Here is a 25397-nt window from a genome sequence, read left to right on the forward strand (position 1 = left end):
GTCCCACTTTTTCTATTTTGCCTCCAGTACATCCTGTCATTTACTCATGATCCAAAGCCTCAGCATCTCATGTATCCCATCCTTCCTGTTCATTGGCATTAGAGGCCACAAAAGTCGTTTTCAGTCTCTAAATAAAGATTTGGCATGTGGTGAAATTGATAGCCACTCTCCGGTACTTAGGAAAACCTTCCGCCAAGGTAAACCGATCATTTCCTTCACAGTGATCCCTCTCCTCACAGGAATAGAAGCCACCACCACCAAGTAACAGAACTACCCAGAGACATGTGACATCTTTGTCCTTTTACCATAAGCAAGAAATTTCAAACATGCCTTTAGCAATGAATGTGTTCTTTGGCCTGCAGCATCACCAAACTGAGCTGAACAGCAAACATAGAATAAGGAAGTTTCAAAAATAAGACAGGAAAGGGAAATCCTTTGCATTGCACAACAGTGAGCTGAATGAACACGGATTTTTCATTCACATTTGCTCATGATTTGACATCTTTTTCTTTTCTTTTTTTTTTTTTTAAGAGGAATTATTACTTTTAAATTCCCTTAGGCTGCAAAGAAAAAAAAGGAACTACATTAGCTGTGTTACTGATTGTGATGTTGGTTCATTGTAGTACACTGGATATAAACCAAAGCAGATGATAGGGAGCTTTTGAGGGTTTCACTGCTGAGTGCATAGTGCATTCAGACATATATTTTAATTTCACATCTGGTAATAGTTCTTGTATTGGTTTATTCCACCAGAAGGCAGCAATAACTATTTTTAGCCAAAATGGCCCTTACCTCATCCAGTAAAATTCAGTTTATATTTGAGTGTTTGCTAAAAACATTACATCTACAACATACGAGACCTAACAAAACACTTGCAAAAGTGTACCCCAAGGACAACAGTCGAGAAGAATCTAACACTAGGGACATTTTCCCTGTCTAAACACTTAACTCAAAACAGGTCCTAGAGACCCAGGAGCATCCAGGACTCCAGGGCAAGGACCTTGAGCAAGAGCCTCTTGCAGATGATCTACTGGTCCCCAGGGCAGGCCAAACAAAAAGTCCCTGCAGCATCTCTCTCACTCTTTGTTTCCCTTGTACTTCTGATGTCTCTGGTTTAGTTCCCTGTGATTTCCACTTCATCTCTTCATTCCTCTGTACAAGTACAGTTGACAATATCTGTTAGTATGAAGACTGCCCCACCTAATTTGGGTGCAACTCAATTTTTGGTACACTCAACTGACTTCAGTGACTCACAAAGGGAGTAACTCTGCTCCCAGTTCATAAGCGGTTTTCTAACACTTCAAAACTTTTAAAATGAAAACATTTTAAAACTGTGAGGCATGAAGTGTCTAAAACCTTTTGAAAGAGATCTAGCAACCTTAGAGACATTTGCTAATTACAAACTTTTTTTCTGTGTTTCATAACAAGTTGTGTCTCACTGAACCCTTCCAACTCCCCTGTTGGCAACAAGACACATGGACTGAAATATAATTAAAAGGCAAATTGTAAGAGTCAAAACAAGCTTTTTAAACTCTGGGTTTCAATGGTTAAGTAATTTTCATATAAATCATTTTATTTTAGGATCATAAATGGAATGGAGTATCATCAGCTTGCAAAATTTGTTAATTTTATAATTAAGAAGTATTGATAGAAGTTAATAGAATTCTACCGTTGCACAGCCAGCAGAAGATCTGAGTCCGACACCAGCTGTTCAACAACTGGACAGAAATTTAAGCAAATATAATAAAAGCTTGGAGATACAGTAGGAGAGATCAAGCCCTTACGATTTGCTTGGGCTGAACACTGCAGGAAAGGGGGGTGCTCCGAGGGAAGCTGCTGCTCACGGATTTGAGCAGCCAAGATATTTTCTGTCCTCCTGACCTGTCACTAGAGGTCAGCGCAGCGCCTGCTGTGCCAGGCTGTTCTCCTTGACGGAATGCTAAGAAAAACCCCAGATCCTGGAGGCAAACAGTGGTCTTAAGGAACAGCTCCGAGACAGAATTTGTGTTTCTGCAACGGGAGAAACGAGAAGCCCCGGAAAAAGAACATAGCTGAAACTGAAAAGCCTGAGCCCAAAATCAGCATAAAATAATGCTAGAAGTTGAAAATTTCCTGCAGAGCAATTAAGGGTAGCAATGGCTATTTTAAAAACAGCAATTAGCCTAAGGTAGAAGTTGTCACCTAGCAAGTCCAGCTGACTAACACCCTGGAGGCTCTTCCTGATGCATGCAAAATAAACTGCTTAATCTCCCTGCATAACGAAATTCCTACCCCAGGCTGAGAACAGCTGGTCTAGCTCATGTAAGTCTAGCTCATACTTGCAGGGCGAGGAGACAGGGAAAGCATTAACTGCTCTGGAATAGTTCCTGAATAAAAAAGGAGCAGACGCTCATCTTCCCACCATAACAAAACAGATATCCACTGTGATCCTTGATGTCACCGAATAAACCTCATGGCTTGGGACTCTCTCTATGTGCCGCTAGTCCTGTCCCCGATGATGGCCAGCCAGGGCCAGCCAGGAGGTGACAGCTGTCACAGCACCTGATGGGAATCACGGTGGAGCAGCTCTTCCTCTTCCTTTTAGAAGAGAAGGCTGCAGGAATCAGCTGTTCTCAAGACAGGTGCAAGAGAGAGAGATTTGGCACTGAAGAAATGTCACCTTGCGGCCGGCAAATCAGTCACCTCCTCTCCTTGCGCACCTTCCACTAGGATTTCTGGTGTTCAACCCAGCACTCCAGCAGGAGAGCACAAGTTTGTCAGCAGGACTCAGGCTCCAACAAAGAACTGCATAGCAATACCCCAAAAAGCCTTTTAGAACAGGCTGTCCTACCTCAAATGGCAGCAAAGAAGCTGGGTTTCAATCTTTCCATAAACTCGCACAAAGACATTTAGCGCAACTTCACCTAACCTGTCTCCCCTGTGCTGGCAGATGCAGGAAATAAACATCTTAAAATCCAAAAATGTTTGGTCAGCAGTTGGTTACACCTCTTGGCATAGTGGCAAAGGAAACAAGGAGAGTAAATTCATACAGACATATGAGGGAAGTAACTCAACTTGGTCAATGAATTACAACTAAGCAAAACTAGTGCAAATAAGAACCTGATTCCATAACTCAAATAAAAAGCAGAAAGATTTTAGCCATTTTAGATTTTAGCCATTTTAAAACATTTTCTTCCCTAATCTATATCTGACTCTGAGGATAAGTAAAATTATATACAAACCACGAAAAGGTCAACCAATTCCTGTAGGAAGTATTTTTGCCAAGGATGCATTAGCTGTAAAACGTATTATTGCTCTTTCTTTAATACATTCTATACAAAGGAGGAAAAAAATGTCACTGCTATGTGCTTTCTCACTTTTTTCCTGTGGAAACTTCAATTCTAGAAGACACAAATTATAATAAATGCAAGAGTAGAAAAGATCTGAAGTGCAGGACTCTATTGCCTGAGGTCATCTACCCATTACTAATACCTTTGAGTCATAGTGCTTGGGAGTCAAAAACAGGCACCTTGCTCAGCCAAGTGCCATAAAAAAGCTTTCTCTCAACAGAGTTATCAAATGAGAAAATAAGATGGATAGAGGTGGAAAAAGTATGCAAGCAAATGAGATAATGCTAGTAATAGTGAGAGCAGCTGCCCACTCTGTGCAAACAAGGGATGCCATCAAGAATGGGGATTTCTGGCATGGCATCCTGAGCAGTCAGGAGAGCAGAGACACCACCCACAAAGATGGGCATGGCCAGAAGAACCTGCTTGAGATAATTTCTGATGGTCCAAGAATTTGTTGGAATTTGATGTATCCCCTTTTACCTTCCTGGAACAAAACACCACCTGCTGCCCTGCAGCAAAAGTGTTGATGTTTTTGGAGGATGGTGGCACAAAGCAGAGTTTTGCCAAACAGTGTAGTAACATAGCAGTTGTTTGTAGCAGCGTCTCACAAGGGGGAAAGAAAGCAGATGGATGCTTATATGACAATTTTACAAGTGGAAACAACATGAAATTGTAAGCTGTTTGCTGGAAGCAAACCAAATTACACACACCCTGAGCAGGACAGAAGTAGCCCACAAAGAACCTTGACTATAAAGCTGTGATTGAAAAGGGAACAGGAGAAACACAAAAAATGCAATATTAAAAAAAACAAGGAAGAAAAAGAAAGATTAAAAGCAGAAACTACAAACAGCATGTGCTTTCCAAATAAAAGTAGAGAAAGGTGATGGGGATGTACAGAAGGTTCAGGCCTTAAAAACTTTAACATTCTGTAAGTGAAGTTTTAACTTTAATCTTCACTATTAGGCTGCCATCAGGTTTAAGGCATGTTCTTTAAGGTATGGAATAAAAAAATATGCATTCCATTTTGGTAAGCAGGTGAAGAATAAATTAAACTTCAATGGCCACACAGCAAATCAAAAGCACAGAGAGATAGGTTATGGTGTACAGTATTACAGCCCCCAGCTGTGCCAAACTCATGAGGACACAAACACACTGAGCAGACAATCAGTCTTCTACTTGAATGTTGACACACAGCTGAGTCTGATCTGCTGTTTTCCCTTCCATTTTTTAAGATCACCATGTATGGTTCTTCACCATGACTGTAAGCAGGAGATCTTCTGGGATGTGTCTATGTTTTGATGGTTTGCTTGAGAGGAAAGAAAACCAATAAATCTTCCATACAGTGAACATAAGCTACAATTAGAAAGGCCCTTAAACTCACAGGACCTCAGCTGCTGTGAATTGGCACAGATTACATTAAAACAAATTGGCAGGATTCCTCAGACAGCTCAAGTCCTTGCTACTCCTGCGAAGCTGATGGAGCAACCCCAATTTGTAGAAGCTGGGGGTCTGGCCCACAGCCTGCAGTTCAGTCCAGAAAGACCATCTGTGTTTAACAGAATCAGAAATCAAAAGGAAAGGCCTTATAATTTACTCAGTATTACTGAGACAAGTGATTTCCATGGTATTAAGTCAGGTAGACTAAACAAGAGCTATAGAAGATAAAAACTAGCTCTTTGTTTCTTCCTCTATATAGTTTTACCAGGAAAAGTTATTTAATTTCTTGCAACATATTCTACAAGGCAATGAAATGTGAAGGCAAGGAGACAACTGAGGAGGTAAGAGAGATGGGAATAACAGAATAAGGAATTCAAGTTACTTAATGAATTACAGGCACTAAAGTGTGCTTCTCTGCTCATGCTGAATTGATGTCAAAGCCATTCCTCCTGATGTCAGTGGAAAGAGTGGCATTACACAATGCTGCTCAGCAGCCTAAGGGAGGGGCAGCATGAAAGCAGAGGAGAAGGTTCAGGTAGTTCAGCTTTTAATTTGGAAGCTGTACTGTATTGTGTTAAAAACTTGTATTTTTCAACTTTCATGGGAATTTGGATACCATTGTTAGCATTCTAATTGTTGAAATCCAGATGCAGAGTTAAAACTAACACAGCAATCAGCATGGGGGGAGGAGGTGAGGGAGTGCTGCGGGGAGAGCGTATCAACACATCTAAATTCATGTTTTGTGGCTCAGTGGTAGAAATCACTGTTGTTTGTGCAAAGCCCCTCTGAGGTGTCCAGCAAAAAACAGTGCTTCTGTCATGCTGCCATGTGACAACTCGGTCCTAAGTTTTCTATGGTGAGGAATTCACGATTCTCTTTACTTTGAAGAAGCTGCATCTGCACACAGGAACTCACTGAAAAGAAGGTGTTTGTTTATGTCTGTAACACATGCACACATGCATGTATTTTCAGGGCAGGGAATGTAAATTAACTACTTTGAATTCCAGGGAACCAAGCACATCCTAAGCCCTAATTCACAGTGGTAACACCACAGTGTTACCTGTATCTGCCTGTGCAGTCACTGTTTGTCCTAGAGGCTGATGCATAAGGACGAGTAAAAGCCAGACACAGGAAATACATCTCTTCAGCTTTGGCACGGGAAAAATTCCCTGCACTTTACAAGCATCTGCCTTCAGCAACAATTTCTCACCCTGCTCCAAGCTCTCTTGTGGCTCTACCAACTACCTGCTCAATTCTGGGGAAAGTCTGTAGTGAAAGTAGTGAAAAGTCTGAAGATCTCTTTCAAGACAGACTCTCCTCAGGACTGAAATTGTAAAGTGGGAGTGAGAAAATTTGTACACTGGATGAGAATTTTTTTCAGTGTGCAAAGTCAGAACGAGTGAGGAGAGTAATTCTGCTTTAACCTTGCAATCTATTTTTAATGTTTAGAGATGTTTTGAATGACACTGAGAAAATATGTGTGTGGTTTTGAAAGAAAGGCTACCAGCAAAATCAGTGCAAGCAGGCTTGTGCAATTGGGCTGTACTGGCACTGTGCTGACACAAGGCAAGCAGCTATTCCAGACTAAGCCTCTCCAGGGCTCTGGCACTGCTTGGTGCTAGCAGCACACAGAGCATGTGTGATGCAAATTCAAGTCTGTAACCACTAGTAACTCATTGAGAGGATTTAAGATTTCAGCTAAACTACATCTGAATAAAGGTGCGCGCAAGTTTATTGCGGCTAAGCAGTTTTGCATTTCAGTGCTGTTATACTGTGGAGACCAACTTTGCAGAAACTGAGTTACTGAGGCCCATTCCACAGCTGCTCAACCAACTTCTACACATTGCCAATCCTTCAGCCTTGGTCTGAGGCGCAAAAGAGACAGACAGACTGCAGCTTGCCTTCAGTCATCTCCATGACAGAATCTTTTAAGCAAGATCTGGTTTCATGTTTCAGCTGAAGTCGGTGTTTGATCTGGTGTTCACTACAAAGAATTAAATTTCGATTTGTCAGATTTGTAGGACATGATCTGCAAGGATCAACATCTTCCAAAGGCTTTTTACCTGTCTCCTAAATATGATTATTAACACAAGAAAAAAGTACCATAAATATGGTAACTTTCAGGTCATCATATAATTTAAGTTATTGATTTTGAAAGGAGTTTTGCTTGGAGATTACATTTTGGTTTAACTTATTTTAAAAAGCCCTTTCAAGAAAAAACTTGGCCTTGGTCATAATTCTCAAAAAATCAACTATGTTCATTCACACGCCACTAGTATGTCTCTTCTATTTTTTTTTCCCCCCATAAGCAATCACATTCTTATCATGGCAGATAGGATCTTTACAAAGTTCTCAACAAGGCAACTTTCCTGAGGATGATTTTTATATAAACTGCTGTGGCATCATGTAATCTAACTAAGGTTAAGATAGTTTATATAGCTTATATATAAAACAGTATACTGGCTAATAATCATGATCTTTGCCTACATAATGTCTGAAACAAAAGGTTTAATGTTCTCCAAATTCCTTAAGTGTCACAGGTCCTTAACTCTTACCCCTTCCAGTGTGACCCCTCATCTGTATATTTCAGACACAATCTTAAACAGAAGAAAGTGGTTTTTTTCATCCACACAGCAGCAGCTATCTTTCAAGTCTCTACTTTTCCACTAAAATAATCATCAATCCCAAACCATGCATTAGAGTCTTCAGTAAAAAAACAGCTATTCTAACATAAAACTCCAATGTAAAAAGCAGCAGAAAGGTTTTTACAGTGATTCTCTTAATTTATATAAAGTGAAGAAAAGGCATGTACCCTTGACAACAGAAAATGTAGGGATAGGACAAAGAGAGAGACAGATAAATATCACACTGTATTCCCATAATAACTGAGTATAATGTGAAAATTGTTAATTTCTTTTTTCAAGCTTAAGAGAGGCTTAGAAGTTTGGTATATCTTTTTAACACCACTAAATTGAAAACAAATTGGAAATTGATTAAAAAAATAAAAAAGCACATCAAAATAATTAAATTATTTTACTCAACTCATGGAACATATTTGAGGATTTCAACATTGTTGCTATCTGAGAGTTATAGAAGCGCAACCATCTTCATTGAATACGTGCACAGCAATTGTTTCCCCGCATGTAAACACACTTAGTTTGCTCAAACACTTCTAGTCTGCAGGATAAGTTCCACTGAGGAAGAGAGTACTCAGGCAAAATGAAGATTCACAGACTTTAAATGTCATTCTTAACCATGGAAGATTTGCACATCCTGTAAGACATATTTTGTCTTCTTAAAGCATGTTAGCCAACTTTGTCCTCTTTTCTAAGCCAAAAAAAAGTCATTTTTCCAGCTCTCCTATCCCAAAGAAATTCAAATATTTAACCATAATTAAATCCTTTAAGGAATTTATAATTACTCAAGAGACTAAGGCCTACTGCTACTGTGTCTCCTCTTTTTTCTTTTTTTTTTTGTGGAGTACAAAAGACGACATCCTAGCATGTTTTTGAACAAGTGTTTTCCTCGTGCAAAGAAAACTGTGTCTGCAGACCAATCCCTACCAAATTCTTTTACTTCTATTGGCAGGGGAGGGCAAAACCCCCTAAGATCTTTCCTTTGTTTAAATGCATTTCCTGCCTTCCTTACTGCTATAGACTGTGTTGTGACAGGCCTATTTATAGTCCAAAGAAAGGAAAAAGCACCACTGGAGGCAGGAAAACTAAGTTGGGAAAGAATAGAAGGAAGTGTGGCTGCCATTTAGCCAAACAATCTAGAACTAATTGAGCTCAAAGGAGCCCCAGCCTCAGTGAAGCTGCTGGGAGTGAACAGAGCACAATCCTGCTTCTCTCTGCAGGGCTGCTGAGTGAGAGTCATGGGCAGGACACTGCTGGGAGCAAATAACCTCAGCATCTTCATCTCCTGAGAAGAACTCTTTCAAAAAAGGAGAGTGATGCAAGTTGGATACCTACCAAATTAAGGTATGTAAGTGCCTCCTCCTGGCATTTCTGCTTGCTCCTCTTCTTTTCAGGTGTGGCCAGGCAGGTAAAGGAAAAACAGAATGAGTTTGGAGAAGGAATGGCAGCTGAGTTTTAGACAAAGATTTGGCAGGATGTGTGATTTTTAGATAAAAAATCTGAATTCACTTACAGATTCCTCAGAACTTTTCTTAAGCAAAAGAAGCTTTTGCCATAAATCCATAACATAACTTTGCCATTTTTCTGACTTGTGTCATGTTCATCTTGTAGGCAGTGATTAAGTACTAGAGAAATGTTGTGGTAAATGCAAGCCCCAAAGGAAAATATGATGTCAACTCTGCATTCGTTTAAAAATACAGATTTAGAGACAGAGGGAGGGAGAAGTATATGAAATACGTATTTATACAAGATGTGTTAATATGGTATATAGAAACATATCAAGATGTATATAATGCAAGTTTTGTGATAATTTAGTCTTATTATGTACACTTGCAGGTAGGAACTTAGCCTTAAGAATTAAAGTCCTGAAAGTTTCTGGAGTTTTAGAATTTATTGTGACAGGTAATTGGTGTGTGTGCATGCATATACACAAAAATATACTACATATAGATATCAAATCAAGATATATTATTCATTGTTGCTTGCATTGCAATACAGCATGTTGCCGTTCTGAGGTCTAATTTAAACTGACAGTGGAACATGAGTGGAAATTTCTTATCTGCTAATTTTCAGATACTATATACATGACTGCGTGTGTAAAAAGCTTCATTTTAATTCACTGAGTTACCATCAATAAGGCAGACTTTTAAGATGGAAAAATTAAGTTTTCTAAGACTGTGTTTGATTTCTTCAACTCTCAATGTGTCCTTTGCACTTCTAACAAAGGAAATGCTGTTGGGATTTGCAGGCAGCCGAATAGAAGCTGTAGGATGATAGACTCAGGTTTCCATGATGCAAATTTTATCTTCTTTGAAAGATCTATGAGAATAACCTTTGTATTAGTCTCATTAACACATTGTCTCTAAGCATATGCTATTCAGGTTATTCAGATGTTGTCCAGCATTAGCAGTTTATGGTAAAAAGCTGCTGGTGAGTAAAAAGGAAGTGCGATGTGTTGTTATTCTACTGTATCCCCATAGGATGCTGTTATGTTTAGAGTCTGCTATTGTGAAGATAGCAAGGCAGGATGTCATCCATGTAGGTGAAAAGCCATGATAGGACAATTGTAAACAGCAGCAGTCAGCTGAAAAGCTGATCCAGGGAGGTGCCAAGCAGCAATTCCAATGAAGCAGATGTGAGCCAATGCTCATGGAAAGGCCTTTCTTTGTCTGATTTCAAAGTACTCAGCATGTACAGTAATTCTCAGTTCTAGGTGGTTATAAGCATGGTCTTGTGAAGACTAAAATGACAGTAGAACTAGAAACTTGTACAGATATTTGCAGGAGAAAGCTCTTTGGACTGCAGTTTGAGTAACTAGCATATCATGCTCTCATGCAGGTAACATTGCAGAAACAGAAAAAGAGTGTTTTAATTTCAAAATTGAGGAAGCATTGCAATTTCTGATGTTGAATAAATACAATCATTTCCATGAGATATCAGTTGCACAGCGACTGCAATACAACCAAAGAGTACGCACTGCATCGTTCAGATTTATGCAGGTCAGCAGCACTCACCACATTATTGTAAAGCTTGGTACCACTGAATGGATTTGCATGAATGTAGCAAAACAGAAACCTTTCCTCAGCTATAAGGAGAATATCATTTACAAATCAGCCAGTTACATTGTAGTTTACAGGAAAAGGTGATCAAAAGTGTACTGATGCACTTTTACATTTGCCTTTGGAAAAAATACTATAGATGGCACTTAAAAATTCCCTAATTAATACTCTTAATAAGCACATATAAATATTTGTTTCTAAGCTGAAAGAGTGCACATGTTCATGAGTTCAAAGTTTGCAGACTGAGGGTTTTGTCCTGAAGATAGAATCCTGAGGAAAAAAACGCTTCATGGAAGAAGTGATTGGGCACTGGAATGGGCTGCCCAGGGAGGTGGTTGAGTCACCATCCCTGGAGGTGTTTAAAAACAGGCTGGATGTGGCACTCAGTGCCATGGTTTAGCTGATAAGGTAATGGTAGATCACAGGTTGGACATGATGATTTCAAAGGTCTTTTCCAAAGCTATTCTGTGATTTTGTGTTTTCAGAAGGTCTTAGAATGAAATTTACACCCCAGCACCTTATAAAATCTTACCACCTGCTAGGGTCTAAGTACTCTGCAGGAGATTGTCTCTGCATGAACACTTTTGAGTATTCACAAGTGCTAACAGGGCTGCAATTATTAAAGCTCCAAGCTAAAAGTTAAATATGAGAATTTGATATACCAGAAGGAAGTTGAGGTTCACATGCTTCCTACCCTGGCATTATTTTACCAGGTAATTAAAGAGGTTTAGGGTTGTCAAATAAATACTTCAGTCAGCTGTCACTACTGTGTGGGCAGTGTGGATTTCTGGTTCCAGGAAAGCTGACTGACTTGAAGAAAAATCACATGACTTAAAAAATAATGCACTTTGGGTGACAAGTCATGCCATGCTTTCCTGCAAAGCTAGTTCAGGTTTAGAAAGATTTATTATTCCTCATGCAATTGCTCTGGTGTAAGCATCTTAATTTCTCTCTAAGCCCTTATTCTACTATACCAGACACTCTGACAAGGAGGCTTTGTGCTCCAAGTCACAGGCAGGCCCACTAAGATTATAGGGGGAGTAAAAAGAGCAGAGAATTACAAGTGTTTGGAGCAATCAAAGCAAGATTTTTTGAAAACACATGTACAGTCTATAGCAGTCTCACTCAAAAAACAGAACTGGGGAAGAGGGAACACTAAAAGAAACCCAGTTAAAACACATCAAGAAATCAACATTCAATATTGGACAGCATCAAAATAGTTCTACAAAGAGATGCAGCTGCTCAACACAACAGAAATGTTAGTGCTAAAAAAATAATTTCTTTGATAATGTCTAAAACACCCAGCTCATAACTATGTGCTGAATAACATCCTGACTCATGAAAATGTTTATGCAGGTGCTTAAATTTAGGCATATGGGTAGTCTCATTGATTTCAAACAAAATTATTTCAACAGACTGATAAAATTTAAAGCCTGGCAGAGTCATTAGATCATCTAGTCTGACTACAAACACAGCACATTAATTTCACTGTTTCTCTTATCCAAAACCCAAAAGCTTCCCTGCTTACAACAGAAGAGTATGGATGTAGTATGTTCAAGATAAAAGTTTAAGGGGAAGATCACAGTGTTCTACACGCATGAGTAGTGACCCACAGCAGTGAGAATTGTTCAGGTTGTCATAAATCCTTTAGCTCAAATGGGAATTAAATGTGCAGGCTTTGCAGCAACTTACTGCACAAGAGTGAAGGTCAATGTGTTTATGGAAGATGGGGTGTTTCTCCCAGAAGTCTCTGTGCTACCAGAAAAAGCCATTAACTTTACTTTGGTTGCTTTCCTGCTCTTCTAGTGGACTAGAAAAGTGCTGTTGCATAAGCAAGGTTTAAAAAAAAAAATCTTCTTTAAAATCAATTTCTATGCCAAAGTGCAGCTATATTTTTTTTTACTTTAAGTTCTCTTATTCACTCCAGACTCCATGCAAATCGTGGTTCAAAATAAGGAACCATTGTTCAGGAACAGATGAAACACAGATATATTAACCATATAGAAAAATACATCTAGAATGAATTTGTCAAATCTCCTACTTGGTCACACCTAGGCAGTTTAAAAAGACTTACTATCTGAACAACAGATGAGAAAAAGTGGGAGACTTGACCCTGGGGTCACATTTCCAAGGATTAGTAGCAGTGGTTTTCTGCTGCATGAACACACATCAGCAGCAGACTGTTGTTAAAGGATATGTACAATATATGGTACTAACAAAAAAAAAAAAAAAGGATGAACAAGAAAGACTCCCTTGGAGTACAAGTCCATCTTGACAATAACCATGCAGGTATCTTCATGTCTTGAGTTACCACCAAAAAAAAAAAAATCTGTTGGCTTTGAGAAGTATTTTTGTCTTTATCTTCTTCCTATTCAGGTGGAGTTTCAGGGCTGGTAATCTTGTTATTTAGTATAATACTTCTTGGGAAGCAGAGGAGTACCCCAAGGGGAAGGAGAAGCTTGTCCCAGCTTTTGGCAGCAGGGTGGAATGACAAACACTCTACTTTATGTAGATTCAGTCCTCCACTCTTCTCTAAACTCACTGCAGCAATTTGCTCTCATTTCTACACTGGATATCACCTCTGAAGTGTCCCTTCTCAACCCCCTGTTTAGTAATGGCTGCAGACCCATTTATCACTGTGGTCCCCAACAGACTCCATGGGCTCAAACAACTGCACTGTGCAAAACACAGCCCTGCTCTAGGGGTTCTGTAGTGCAGCACCACACAGCCCCAGGAAAATGAAAATGCAAAGTGGCCGCCCCGTTGCCAGTAATGCAATGAAAACCGAACTCAATCTAAATTCAACTACAAAATATGCTTCATAACTTCATAAATGGGAACAGGCAAGATGGAGAAGTGGGTTAATGCTGAATTTTTCCATGCTGCTTGACCTTCTTTCCAATCATGGATAGTCTCTTATTTCTCTCTTAAAATTTAAGAAATAACTTTCATATTGCCTTTATATAATGCTGTAGTTTTATACCGGAGCACAGCCTCTGTGGAATTCTGGACCCAGCACACCACTGTGATATAGTTCTATTCATTCAATTATGTTCTATTCAAGATAACCTTCTCAAGCAATAATTAAAAGCATTAAAACCATAGAAGACGAGGATAATGTTTTCATACCAGTAAAAGAAATTGAACTGGAAGTAAAACAGAGAAGGGCCCAGAGTAAAATAAGTGTAATAAATCCAGCAGTTATATATAGAGACCTTGGCCCCAAGGGGCTCTTTCATACAAAATATTAAGTGTTGTGACTATAATAAGCAAATCTCCTCTCAACTAAGGAGCATGGCAGAAATAGCCTCCCTCTTGTCTTTGCACTGAATACTTCATACATAGTAGGAAGGCACAGATAGATACAAATTCACTCATCTCAGAGTAAGTTGGGAGCACGAACCCTGAGACATTTGCAGCAGATTTCAGGCTGCTGGATAGCACAGTCTGACTGATAAACATGCTGTGTGTTGGATTAGATGGAGATCCTGCCTGACAGTTCTAGCAGGGTAGGTATTTGTGATCATGCCTCGTTTTACAGTGCATAAATGCTACTGTTTGTAAATGAGCAGTCCATTAATTTTCAGTATTTTGACAGAAACTGTTTAAAAAAGGTCATGTGTTTTTCTAGAGAGAAGAAAGAAATAGGAATAGGCTTGGTTTTTTGCTCTTTTCTGGGTCTGTTACTATAGTCCATTGTTTCCACTCTTGTAATGTCTGTGCAAATGGATGATGTCACGCTGCAACGTGGAATGTAGTGCCCTAAACTGATACTTAGATACTAATGCCAGCCCATGCTGCGTCACTGAGGAAAGACTGACTTACCAAACCAAGAACCACTCTGACATCGGTGGTGACAACATGTTTATCAAAATTAATAGAGTGAAAAAAACGTTTATCATTATTCATGTGTAATACACATTTGGCAGACAGCATTCTCTCTGTTGTAAAACTTGAGTGAAAAGCATGCTCAGAAATTATTTATGCAAGACAAAGTTGACAGCAGTTGAACTTACAATAGGAGAGACGAGTAAAATGCAGAAAGATAGGTACTTTTGGTAAAATAAATGCATTTTAAAACATATGTTCACTGAATTGAAAACTTTCTGTGCAACTATAATTTCATTTGAAGTCTGAGAGAGGATGTCATGAAAAACTCAGAAAAAAATCTTGATGTCCTACTCTTGGACTCTTGTATCTTTGCACTAAGTGTGGTAAAAAAAACATTCTTACTGAGGATTTTTAAATGGTAAAGGAAATACTCATTAGCTCACACTTACCAGATCCACAAAAGGCAACAAAAACTGAGAGTTGCTGTACATTCAACATTACAGCAATGCCACATCCTTGTTCAGCACATCACTCACAATGAGGATGGCTGGAGAAACCTAGAGAACAAATCTCTTCCAAATGCACCAGTCTGTTTAGGAATCTTCAACTTCCATCTAGAGAGTATTGTAAAAAAACCCTTTATGACAGATGTGTTTTTGTGATACTGTATCTAAGTCTAGAATTACTGGAACACACTCTTCAAACTCTGTTTCTGAAATGAGCATATCCACCCTGTGGAATATAACTACAGTAATTTCACGAATACAAGCCACACTGAGTATAAGCCGCATCTCTGGGTGTTGGCAAATATTTCGTTCTTTGTCCATAAATAAGCCGCACCTGAGTATAAGCCGCTCTGTCGTTCGCAGTGAGGACCTGTGTGCAACAAAGTTGCCAAACAGTAACAGAATCGCGGCAGGGAGTGGGGCGTTTACTGGCTCGGCTTGGGCTGTGCAGGCTTGGCCCGCTCGGGGCTGCTGACGGGGCCAGGTGGCCCAGCTCAGCGGGACCGCTCGGGGCCAGCCGCCGCTGCCACTGGGCTCGGTCACCACGGCCTGGCGCTGCCCTGTGGTGGCAGGCAGGGACGGAGCCCCACCCCGCTCCCGTGGCGGCGGGCGGAGATGGAGCCCCCCGCCTCCTCCCCGAGCCGCGGCGATGGCGGCGCGGGGCCCCGCCGCCTCCCCAAGCCGCGGCAGTGGCGGCACGGGGCCCTCCCGTCTCTTCCCCGGGCTGCGGCAGAGGAGGGAAGGAAAGAGCTCTCCCTCCTCTCTCCCTGCCCCCCGTGCTGCCTGCAGGGAGCCAGGCTCCACCCGCAGCACAACAGAGTAACAATTTGTAACAATCGCGAAATGCCGACTTTGCAGCTGCTCTGTTCGGCACTCTGGCTGGCACTTCTGAGGTTGTAAATGTCAGAAAATTATTCACATATTAGCCGCTCCTGAGTATTAACCACATTTCCGGTTTGTGAGCAAAATCTTAGTCAAAATGGTGCGGCTTGTATTCGTGAAATTACTGTAATCACTGTAACTGGTAATAGACAATGAAGAGCTTTTGTTGCTTTGGGTTTTTGGGGTTTTTTTTGTAGTCATGGGTCCAGAAGCTGTCCTTAGTGCCTGCTATCACTGCATGGCACAATTTCACCCTATCTCTTAGCAATGGAGATGCCAGCCTGCTTTAGCATTCACAGTGCAGAATAACTTATATTTCTCATTCCACCTCTGTACTTCAAGGTGAAACAAAACCAAGTAAAGCAAACTGGAAATATAGAACAGTGTTCTCACAATAATAGTAACAATTTTAATAATTAAAATCTCTTACACATGTCTATATAAAGAAGAAACTATAAATTTCCAGCATCTCTGTTCCTACTGTGGGCTTTGGAAAGGCAGGAATATGTGTAATAAGGGTTGTCTTGTGGATGGGGGTGTTTTTGTTTGAGTAGGTTTGAGGTTTACATTCATGCCATCAGCCATTGTCATCCTCTTTCTAAATCTGAGATTTGAAGACAGAAAAAATAGGACCATCCCCTATTTTTCATGTCAAATTTGTAATCCCCAAAATCTAGTATTTACCTATACTTCTTTAAAGAAAATATCACATAAGTTAAAATATAATTACCATTAACCTGCAGCTGTGAGTGCTTAGCATTTCCACAAACCAGTGCACAGATTCCAATCTGGACATGAAGAGGAGGAAAGAAGGAAAAGGAGGGAGGTCCCACTAGTGGTGTACATGAGAGAAAAGGCTGCCTTCCACTTCTATCATTAAGCTTCATCCTTCTAACTCCTGGATCCTCTCTCCTTTACTCTTATAGGTCTGTGCTTCATGGTTGGATGATGTTCATCCAAACAGATGATCCTCATAGGTTCCTTCAAATATTCTATTCTATTCCATTCCATTCCATTCCATTCTTTCTCCTGTCCCTTCCATTCCAGGCATATTGCTTCTGGTTCCACTAAGCAGACCAAGTGCTTAGGAGAAAACCAAGAGCCATCCAAAAGTGGTGGGAAGACAGGCTAGAGCTGTCTATTTCCATTCATAATTTCTGACAATAGCATTATTTGATATTTTAGCCTATCAAACTTCCATTTAAATTATTATTTTCTCATATAATTAAACCACTGAAAGACACTATTTTCCAATGAGAAGCAACCAGCAGCCTTGACTCTAAGCATTGCTCTGGGCTTGCCTTATGGCATTTAATTGATGATGTAAAGGAAGGACTCATTTCCAGGGATGACCTAATTTGATAAGTTATCCTCTCAGCTCTTACTCTCTTAGAGGTAATGTGACTACTGAGTGCACCCTTGGGCACGAAAGGGGAGGTACACTGGGCATTTGCAGTACTCCTGTGCCCCCTAGAGCACTGCAAGAACCTGGAACTGACTTAGATTGCTAGGGATGGAATATAGTCCATAAATGTTTAAAACTGATCTACTGTAATGTAAGGTTGAGAGCCTTATATGCAGTACTTTCAGAATAATTTCCTATCTGTTATGCCCCTCATATGTCCTTTAGCTGTCAGCTTTGTGTAAGAGCTGTTGGACTATTTATAGCAGCCCCTTTAATCACACTTAGGTATTTATAAAGCATCCTGTCTAGTGAAGGCTTCCGTGGTCTGCTTTCATTCATTTCAGCTGATAGTGTAGGCTATATAACATGTGGCTAGACCAGCAAACCAGGCAGTCTGTCTGTCAGGTCCGAGCTCCATATATTCTAAAAGCTTGAAGTTGAATAGTAGTGCAGCCATTTAGGAAACAAAGGTAGCAACACAGACTTGCAGTTAGTATAACCTGATGTTTACCTCTACTGAGAGTCTTATATCCAGTTCCATAAATTCCAGAAGAACATGTTAACAGAAAAGAGACATTTTCAGGCAACCCACAAAACAGATGTCCATAACTGCCATATGCAGAAAATAACTCTATAGTTCAAAATTCTGCACAATATCAAAGCACTGATGTTGAGATAAGCTCTCTATCTATGATCAATTTCTAAATTAAAACACCTACAGTAAATTAAATTCCTGATCTCAACCCAAACCAAAATGGACAACTGTTCCATTCTTTAGTTCCTTGAAGCTATTCTAAAAGCTATCTATACTATGTGACTTTAAAAATTTTACCTTACATGCACACATCCCTATCACAATTCAGGGCTAAATTAAAATAAGTGTACTTTTTTCTTTTCTTGCTCCTTTTCAGTATTTCTCATGTATCATTTCAGCATAACTGAGAAATCTGTGTTCATCTCTTAGTTTTTATTTGAGGCATTAATCATAGAATCTTTTGAGTTGTAAGGAATCCACAAGGATCATCGTGTCATATCCACAAATGAATGTCCATAGAGAAAGAAATGTAGTCTTTTCAATCCAGTCTTCATTTGTTTTCTCAACAGAAGGCAGAATACTGTTGTGTTCCACACAGCAAAGCTTTTGTCATATTAAGATGCTGACAGATGTAAGAACACAGCATTTAATTTTTTGTAGCAGCATTAACTACCTGATCTTCTTTTGTATGTCAATATTTCTTTTAAAAAACAAGAAATAATAGAAAAAAGGAAAAACACCACAAAATTTTTATTTTTAGGAATTACACCCAAATTATTTCTCTGTTCTGTTTCACAATGACTTAAAATTGTCTGTGTAGCATGAGGATAGATGAACGTTTTCCCACGTAAACCGCAGCTTATGGCAGTGTTTACAGAGCCATAAAAATTAATTTATTTGTCTACTCATTTCAGAAAGTACAAAGGCTGCTCTTCTTCTTAGGGAGTGTATCCCAAGTTGTTTGTGGAATATTGACATTCAGTCATCATCAAATTATGTTCCTGTGTGGAGCATGACTGCCAAATAAAGGTGGCTATTCAGTGCAGAGTGATGACACTGTACTCCGTGCTATCTCAAATGGCCCAGGTACTACCAGTATTTAATCAATTATATTAATGCTTGCTGATAAATGTAAAGGAGTGCAGTTGATATTGCATAATCAGAGAAATGGACAAAGTAATAAAAATTGTATTTGTAGACAAATAGATTATTTAGGAACAGATTTCAGTCATGTTTTCTTCAGTATCAACAGAAAGTAATTTTGTACAAAGTTGTAAAGAAATTTAGGAGTAATTTTAAAGCTGCATGTAAAGTTCTGTTACCTTTGAGCTCAGATTTTAGGGCAAATGAAATGGCCTTTATCAAGGATAACTCATTTGGTCAATGGGCCGTGCCTTAAAGCACAGTGAGTGCATTCTCCAGTTCTGTGATCCATGGCCAGGGTCTGCTGGAATTTCCAACTCAGTTCTGCCAGGGCAGCTCTCACTCCCTTTTTGAAATTGCCATTCCTCCAGTGGCCTAAATTTAAATGGACTCGTTCTTCATGGGCTTATTTCTCATTTTTAAATTCATAGTTTTTACAACCTCCTTTTTTAAAGGCTCCTCAGCAGCCATGCAGGCCCCTGGGTGACAGAGCCGCGTGCCTGGGACAGTCCCTTGGAGTCTCCCAGGATGACATGAGGAGCAGCTTGTGGAGGTGTTGCCCAGCCTGCCTGTGCATCAGGACACACCTGAGCAAACATTCCGTGTTTCCCAGCCTTCCTCCTCCCTCTGCACTGACCCCCTTACTCAGGCTGAGAGGAACTCAAGCCCTTTGAGCAGGAACCCCAAGCCCATGGCTCCTTCTTCCCCAGGCTGGGACAAGAGCCTCCCCACAGCTGGATGTGCCCATGCCCAGCGGGGTGCAGAGAGCTCCTCCAAGGCAGGAGCTTGTTCTTTGAAAACTTGTTTCCCCAGAGTCCCAAGAAACAGGAGAAGGTCACGAAAGCAGGCGTGGGTAATTAGCACAAGGGCTTCTTCCCTGCTCCAGGCTATGCTGGCAGCACTAGTGGCTGTGTGGTTTTGTAACCATGTGCTGGTTTATATAATATGAAGAGCTGGGTGAGGTCAAAGGAGGAAACCCAAGTCACCCTTTGTTACTGCAGACTTCATCTTCAGGGATTTGCTGGCTTTCATTGGATTCTGACAAATGTGCCAGCTAGATGTGCTAGTCTATCTTAACAATCTTAAAAGCAGGCACCTGGCTCTGAGAAATTCCTTTAATTTGTCCAAGTCTGGGTTGCAGCACTACAATGTCCTTTGTAATCCAATGAGGCCGTGCTGTCTTGCAGGATCTGGATTGCGTACCAAACATCAAAATACCATTAACACATCCTATACTGAGGTCTGGCAATTGCCTGTGTCCTTTCAGTCTTGCCAATTTGTGGTACTGCCAGGGTTGCAGCACAGTGTATCCTATATGTGGGACAGGAATTTCAGAGATTCAGAAAATTTTATTTTGCACCTCACCCTCGAAATGCCATTGACTGTATGCCTTTGACCGTAAATACCTAAATACCTTTAAATGTGTGACCAAGCCAAAGGGAGTTAAGTGTAAAGTCTCAGTTGAATTTCAGAAATGTGTGACTACATATCACCCTGGAAAATTCCATCAAAACCTGTTCCTTTCTTGACTTCAGCACTTCTCCTTCATTTGTCCTACATCTGGGAATGTAAGGATAAGGATGCTTTTTTTGCTTTCTCTCTTTAGACTGATAGTTCTCACCTTAAAGGGTCTGTCTCAGTCTGACTATGCAACATCTGGCAAAATGCAGCCACATAATTCATGATGCAAAAATGTCAGATGCCAAATTAAAATGACCTCCAGTATTAATACTCATCACTCTATTGACAAGCACAAAAGACAGTAATGTTACCCTTAAGAACAACTAATCCCCAAAAGTGGAATTGTTCATGTATTTTTTATGATCACTGGAGTGGCCTGATATTAAAGACACTAGGAACACAACAGTATTTTAAATTTTCCTGTTCCTGTTTAAATTCCTGTATTAAAACACAGCAAAGTCTGAAGTCAGAAAAAAAACCCTGAAGCGATCAACGGGGATGTGTTTAACTTTCCACTTGTGCTGCCCCTACTGTCGATTAAGGCTTATCTACTGTTTGGTGTTAGTCATAAAAAAAAACTACTGACAAAAAAACAGAAGTTATGGAGCACATAGCGCCACGTTTCCAGTCAAATGCTTTAGCAAAGGCTGCTATTATGAAAAGGATTTTCTAATAGGGGGAATAATGATCTTCAGATTCTAACCTCCTGGCACGGCAGTGAGATTTATCAGGAGGGGCATGTGACTGGTTAAGACACACAGCCCCAGCTTGAAGGAAACAGCTGCTCATTTCATGCTTTAGCACTTGGCAGCTGGACAAGGAAGGGTGATGTTTGTGTTGAATACCTCTGCAAGAACCAAGTACAGTAAGTGATTTTCCCTGTTTTTGATTTTCTTTTTTCCTAAACTATCACTACTTTCCCATTTTCAGCCTAAAGATTTCATAAAAATACTTGAAAGGGTGAAGCATATTTTTGAAACTTCATTGATAAGCAGTCATTCATGCCTAGATTGTCCGTATTTTTCTGACCTGTGATTAACAGTATTGCTTTTGGTCTTGTGGGAACAAGGCAGGTACGGTGTTTTGCCCTTGTGCTAGCCAGGAAGGGAATATGGTGCTTATTTACTCAGATGATGGAGTGAGGAGGCTGTTTATGATGACTGTATTTTCCTTTCTCTGTAGAGCTAGTCAATAGATGGTGATGCAACTTGAGTATAAAGAAATTTCAATGTTTGGCTAAAAAGCACTAGTGTAAGGAATTGACAGAGGTACTCCCTCAAAACAGTGTGATCAACCTGAACAAAATTGCTCCTGACTTGTTACTTTCTGGGAGTGAATGCAGAGATTTTTCTGAAAGGAAAAGGTAGGAGTGGAGAAATGCAGGAAGACTGAAGATGTACTGATTAAGATGTTATTGAGCCATTCTGAATAATAATGCATAATTAGACGGTGAAGATTGAAAAATCCTCCCTAAAAAACAGGAAAGAGGTCCCCTAAATATCTCCAAGTTCTTAATTCAATTTATTTTCAGGTACTCACATGTTTTGTGGTTTTGCTTCATGAATGATTGATGTCCCTGTCTGATAATTTTTGACTCCTTACAGTCTGAACTTTTCTTTTAAAACCAGAGTGTAGGATACATAAAAAAGAACTTTTGATCAATTATTTACATAGAGATGAATCAGGTTTCTTTGGAGGAAGACTTAGGAGGAATAGGAGCAGATGAATGAATGATGGATCTTGATATGTGATAAGACTAAGGTGCTCTGGGGAAGGTTAAAGGGGCAGACAGAGCAGTGGGGTCCTGTTGAGGAAGATCTAAGAGTCAATACTGACAGGTTGATGCAGTCTCTCCTTTAAAGGTGGGCAGAACAAGCTTTTCAAAGATTTCTCACATAAGAAAGTGAAACATTATTTCTCTTTAAAGACTTCTACTTTTCTTTTAAAGTATAGTTGATGATTTTGACAATTGGAAATTTTATAGGAAAAAGTCAATTGGTTTCAGTTGTTCACGAAACAAGAAGTCTGTGTGGCTTCCTGCCTGTTTGTGTCTCCAAGGGTAGACTGCCTTTGAACCAAGAACTGAAGTGCTCTCAGCACACTGCAGCCCTCCCACAGGGATACTGTGGTACACCATTAACAGAGCAAGCCTCCAGGTCCTGAGGCACCTGGTGTTGTGTCAGGAGCCCCCTGGGCACCCTCCAGCCTGTCCACCTCTCCATTCCATGTGGAGCAGGGAAAATAACTTGTTTCCTGTCACTTTTTATTCTGATCCCAGAACAAGTTTATTTTCCTTCAGAACTCTAGGAATTCTGCTTTTTGAGTAAGATCACGCCATGGTCTGCTTGTTTTCAGACATTGCATTTTGTGTTTGTAATGAGTGCTCTCTGTTAAGCAAACTGTCCAGGACTGTTGAAGGACCTTGTTGTAAACCCAAGTTAAACTCCAAATCCACCAGAAAAAGGTATGAGCTCAGTCCATACCTGCTGTAACTTCTTCATCCCTGCTTCTCCACAACTGCTGTGCCAGAAGGTGGATGAAAAGCCACATGGCTCTGCACCAGCTGGACTGTGAGCCAGCTATAGGTGCCTCCTGTGCAGCTGATTAATTCTCCAGCAGCACTGGGAATTAAGTGTAATATAAAAGAGACAACATGATAATTGCAAAGTAAACATTAGATAACTGCACTACTGAGCTTGCCTTCAGGTAATAATGTCTGAGCACATCTTGTTACGCTGGTAACTGAATTGTCTCAAGGAAATGTGCTGGGAGAGCTGAGTTTTGTACCTCTTTACTGTTGGTTATAAAGGTAACTTACAGTCAAGGAGAATAACTCATCACTTGGATCTGCAAAGTTTAATATTAAAACCCCTACTTAATTTGCAGCTTCCAGCTGTCAGTATCTGATTCTGAATTAAATTCAATACTCATGACTAGACTTCTAAATTCTCTCTCCACAAAATGGAGAGACAACATCACAAGATTCTCAAGAATGTAATTGTTTCAATCCTTATCACTAACTATGTTGGTAAGAATATTTACTGTTAAACACAACCAGTGTACTTTGAGAAATAAGTGCAGTCTTCAGGCTCTCCTCACTTTTTGGCTTTTCTCATTGATTCTAAGTGCAATATCTGTCACTGCAACACCAGTCATGGAACACCACTGGTGCATACACCAATTTTGCACTTGAGCAGAAAACATAACCTCTGTACCACCATCTTTTAGTATAATTTTATAATATCCTGATCTCATAAAAAAAAATGCTCAGCTTCTTGAATATACACCCCCGTTATGTTCATGTAAGTCAAGGCAGGTCTGCATAGGCATGAAGCACATTAATTAAATTTCAGCATTCTTTGTTCAGGGAAGTGCTCTGCCCGTGCATTTCCCCTTGATGTGTCTTTAGAAAGTCCAATGTATAACAAAGTTCATCCTGGAATTTTTTTGCTATGTTGTACAGGAGATTGGGTAACAGTGGGGACATTGTTGTCCCTGTGCAGAAGCTCAGTGCAGACCCTTGTCACTGAGAGCATCATAAGTTTCCTGTTAAATATTTTCCCTTTACTCTGATGAAATGATCAGGGTAGCCTGGCAGTTCTATGAATATTTCTGCTCTATAGCAAAACATCTAGCTGAGGAGCAGCTGCACTGCTGCTAGCCCCTCTCTCTAGTTGAAAATGCCATTGTACCAAGGAGCCACTCCCAGGATATTCCCGAATAAAGAGAGGAAACTACTTTTAAAAATACTGTAAGGGCACTTGTGTCATTTTCTTTTTTCCCTAAGCTACCCAGGCCTGGCTACAATACATTTGTACAGGTACTATAAACAACTTGCACTTAGTGTTTACTTTTAACATATTTATGGTATATTCACTTTTCACTGCTGAATTTGATAAATTTGTTTTCATGTTGGACCTTTGTTACAAGTCAGAAATAGCAAGGTTTTATACCTAAGAGTTTGAATCAAAAGCCTGAAACAAGTTCTCAGATATTCTGGTTTTTGCTCTTCATTGCTTTTCTCTGTGTTTTTTCTATTTGATGTGAATAGCCAGTGAAGTAGTACTTTTTCAATGATAGGTTTTCTTATTGGTAAGATAACATATGTAAAAACCACCTGACCACCAGAAGAGAAGTGTTGTGACGGCAGGGGCAACTTTTCTCTTGCAAAGAATGTAAAAGATTATTAGCTACAAGCACCAGCAACATTAACAAAAGAGATTTGGTGAATCCAGTTCAGCTACAAAGACTTATCCTGCAAATACATAGGTATTAGCTGAGCTGAATTCATGAGAGATCCCATCAGAAAGCTCAGCCAACCTGTAAGTGTGTATGAGGTCAGTATCAGCGTGTGGGTGTGTGGAAATACCCACAGGGCTGATGTTTACAGCTCAGCAGAAAATACAATTACCCCTGAGAACTACTCTGGTTGTTTTGGTGGCCATCTGCTGTCTCACTTCTCTGAATAACTGCTCCCCTTGACCACATTCAAATAAGTGAAATGGTTTGACTCTCTCTACAGAGTACTCTCCCACCTGTGATTTATGCATATGCTCCTCACTAATGATCTGGAGTTTCTTGGGCAAGAGAAGTGGGCTTCAGCATCTTGAGAACCTGCCAGGCATAATAATACATGCTAAATTAGTGAGACCTGACCTATTCTTGTTCAGATACCTCATATATTTAGTTCCTGCAAAGAGAAAATAACTGTATCATCATGAATTAACACAAATTTCATATTTGTGATTCAGCAGTACATCTCCTTTGGACTACCACAAAAGTCATACCAAGTTTAATATAAATACATTGATACTACAGGTTATATATATCAATAAATTTCCATACACAACTCCTTCCACTCCTGTTAAAACTGTCTTCTTTTCAACCCCTTCTATGGAAAACTCTTCCATTCAGAGCAGTGATGGGCTTGTGCAGGGGGGTCTGGAGTATGGATCTCAAAGATGAACAAGGATTTTCCATTGTTTCTGAAGTATATTTTAGTCCCCAGGCCTGAAACAGGTTGAAGATTTTCAACACAGGAATCAGTCTTAGAGACTGGAATTTAAGTAAGTCATACATATTATTGTCAAATAGACTGAACATGGCTTGTATGGGGGGCATTTGCATGGTTGCTAAACATACTGATAAGACTGCCTTTGACACATGACCAAAG

General features: G+C 40.0%; 1 protein-coding gene across 4 annotated transcripts in view; it reads left to right on the top strand.

The window, feature by feature from the left end:
• The first annotated feature begins 8606 nt into the window (after nt 1–8606).
• RASGRP3 (RAS guanyl releasing protein 3) overlaps nt 8607–25397 on the top strand; it is a 58157-nt gene continuing 41366 nt past the window's right edge. For 2 of the 4 annotated variants that reach the window (XM_033055178.2, XM_033055181.2), the window contains exon 1: nt 20982–21089. Coding sequence is in view for 1 of the 4 variants with exons in the window: in XM_033055182.2 (XP_032911073.1) it covers nt 21053–21089 (37 nt within the window). In the remaining 3 variants the exon portion in view is untranslated. Of the gene's footprint in view, nt 8747–20947; nt 21090–25397 lie in introns of those variants that run through there. The other 2 variants (XM_033055180.2, XM_033055182.2) reach the window with 2 other exon arrangements.

Source organism: Catharus ustulatus, chromosome 3 (assembly GCF_009819885.2).
Source record: "Catharus ustulatus isolate bCatUst1 chromosome 3, bCatUst1.pri.v2, whole genome shotgun sequence".
Taxonomy (NCBI): Eukaryota; Metazoa; Chordata; class Aves; order Passeriformes; family Turdidae; genus Catharus; species Catharus ustulatus.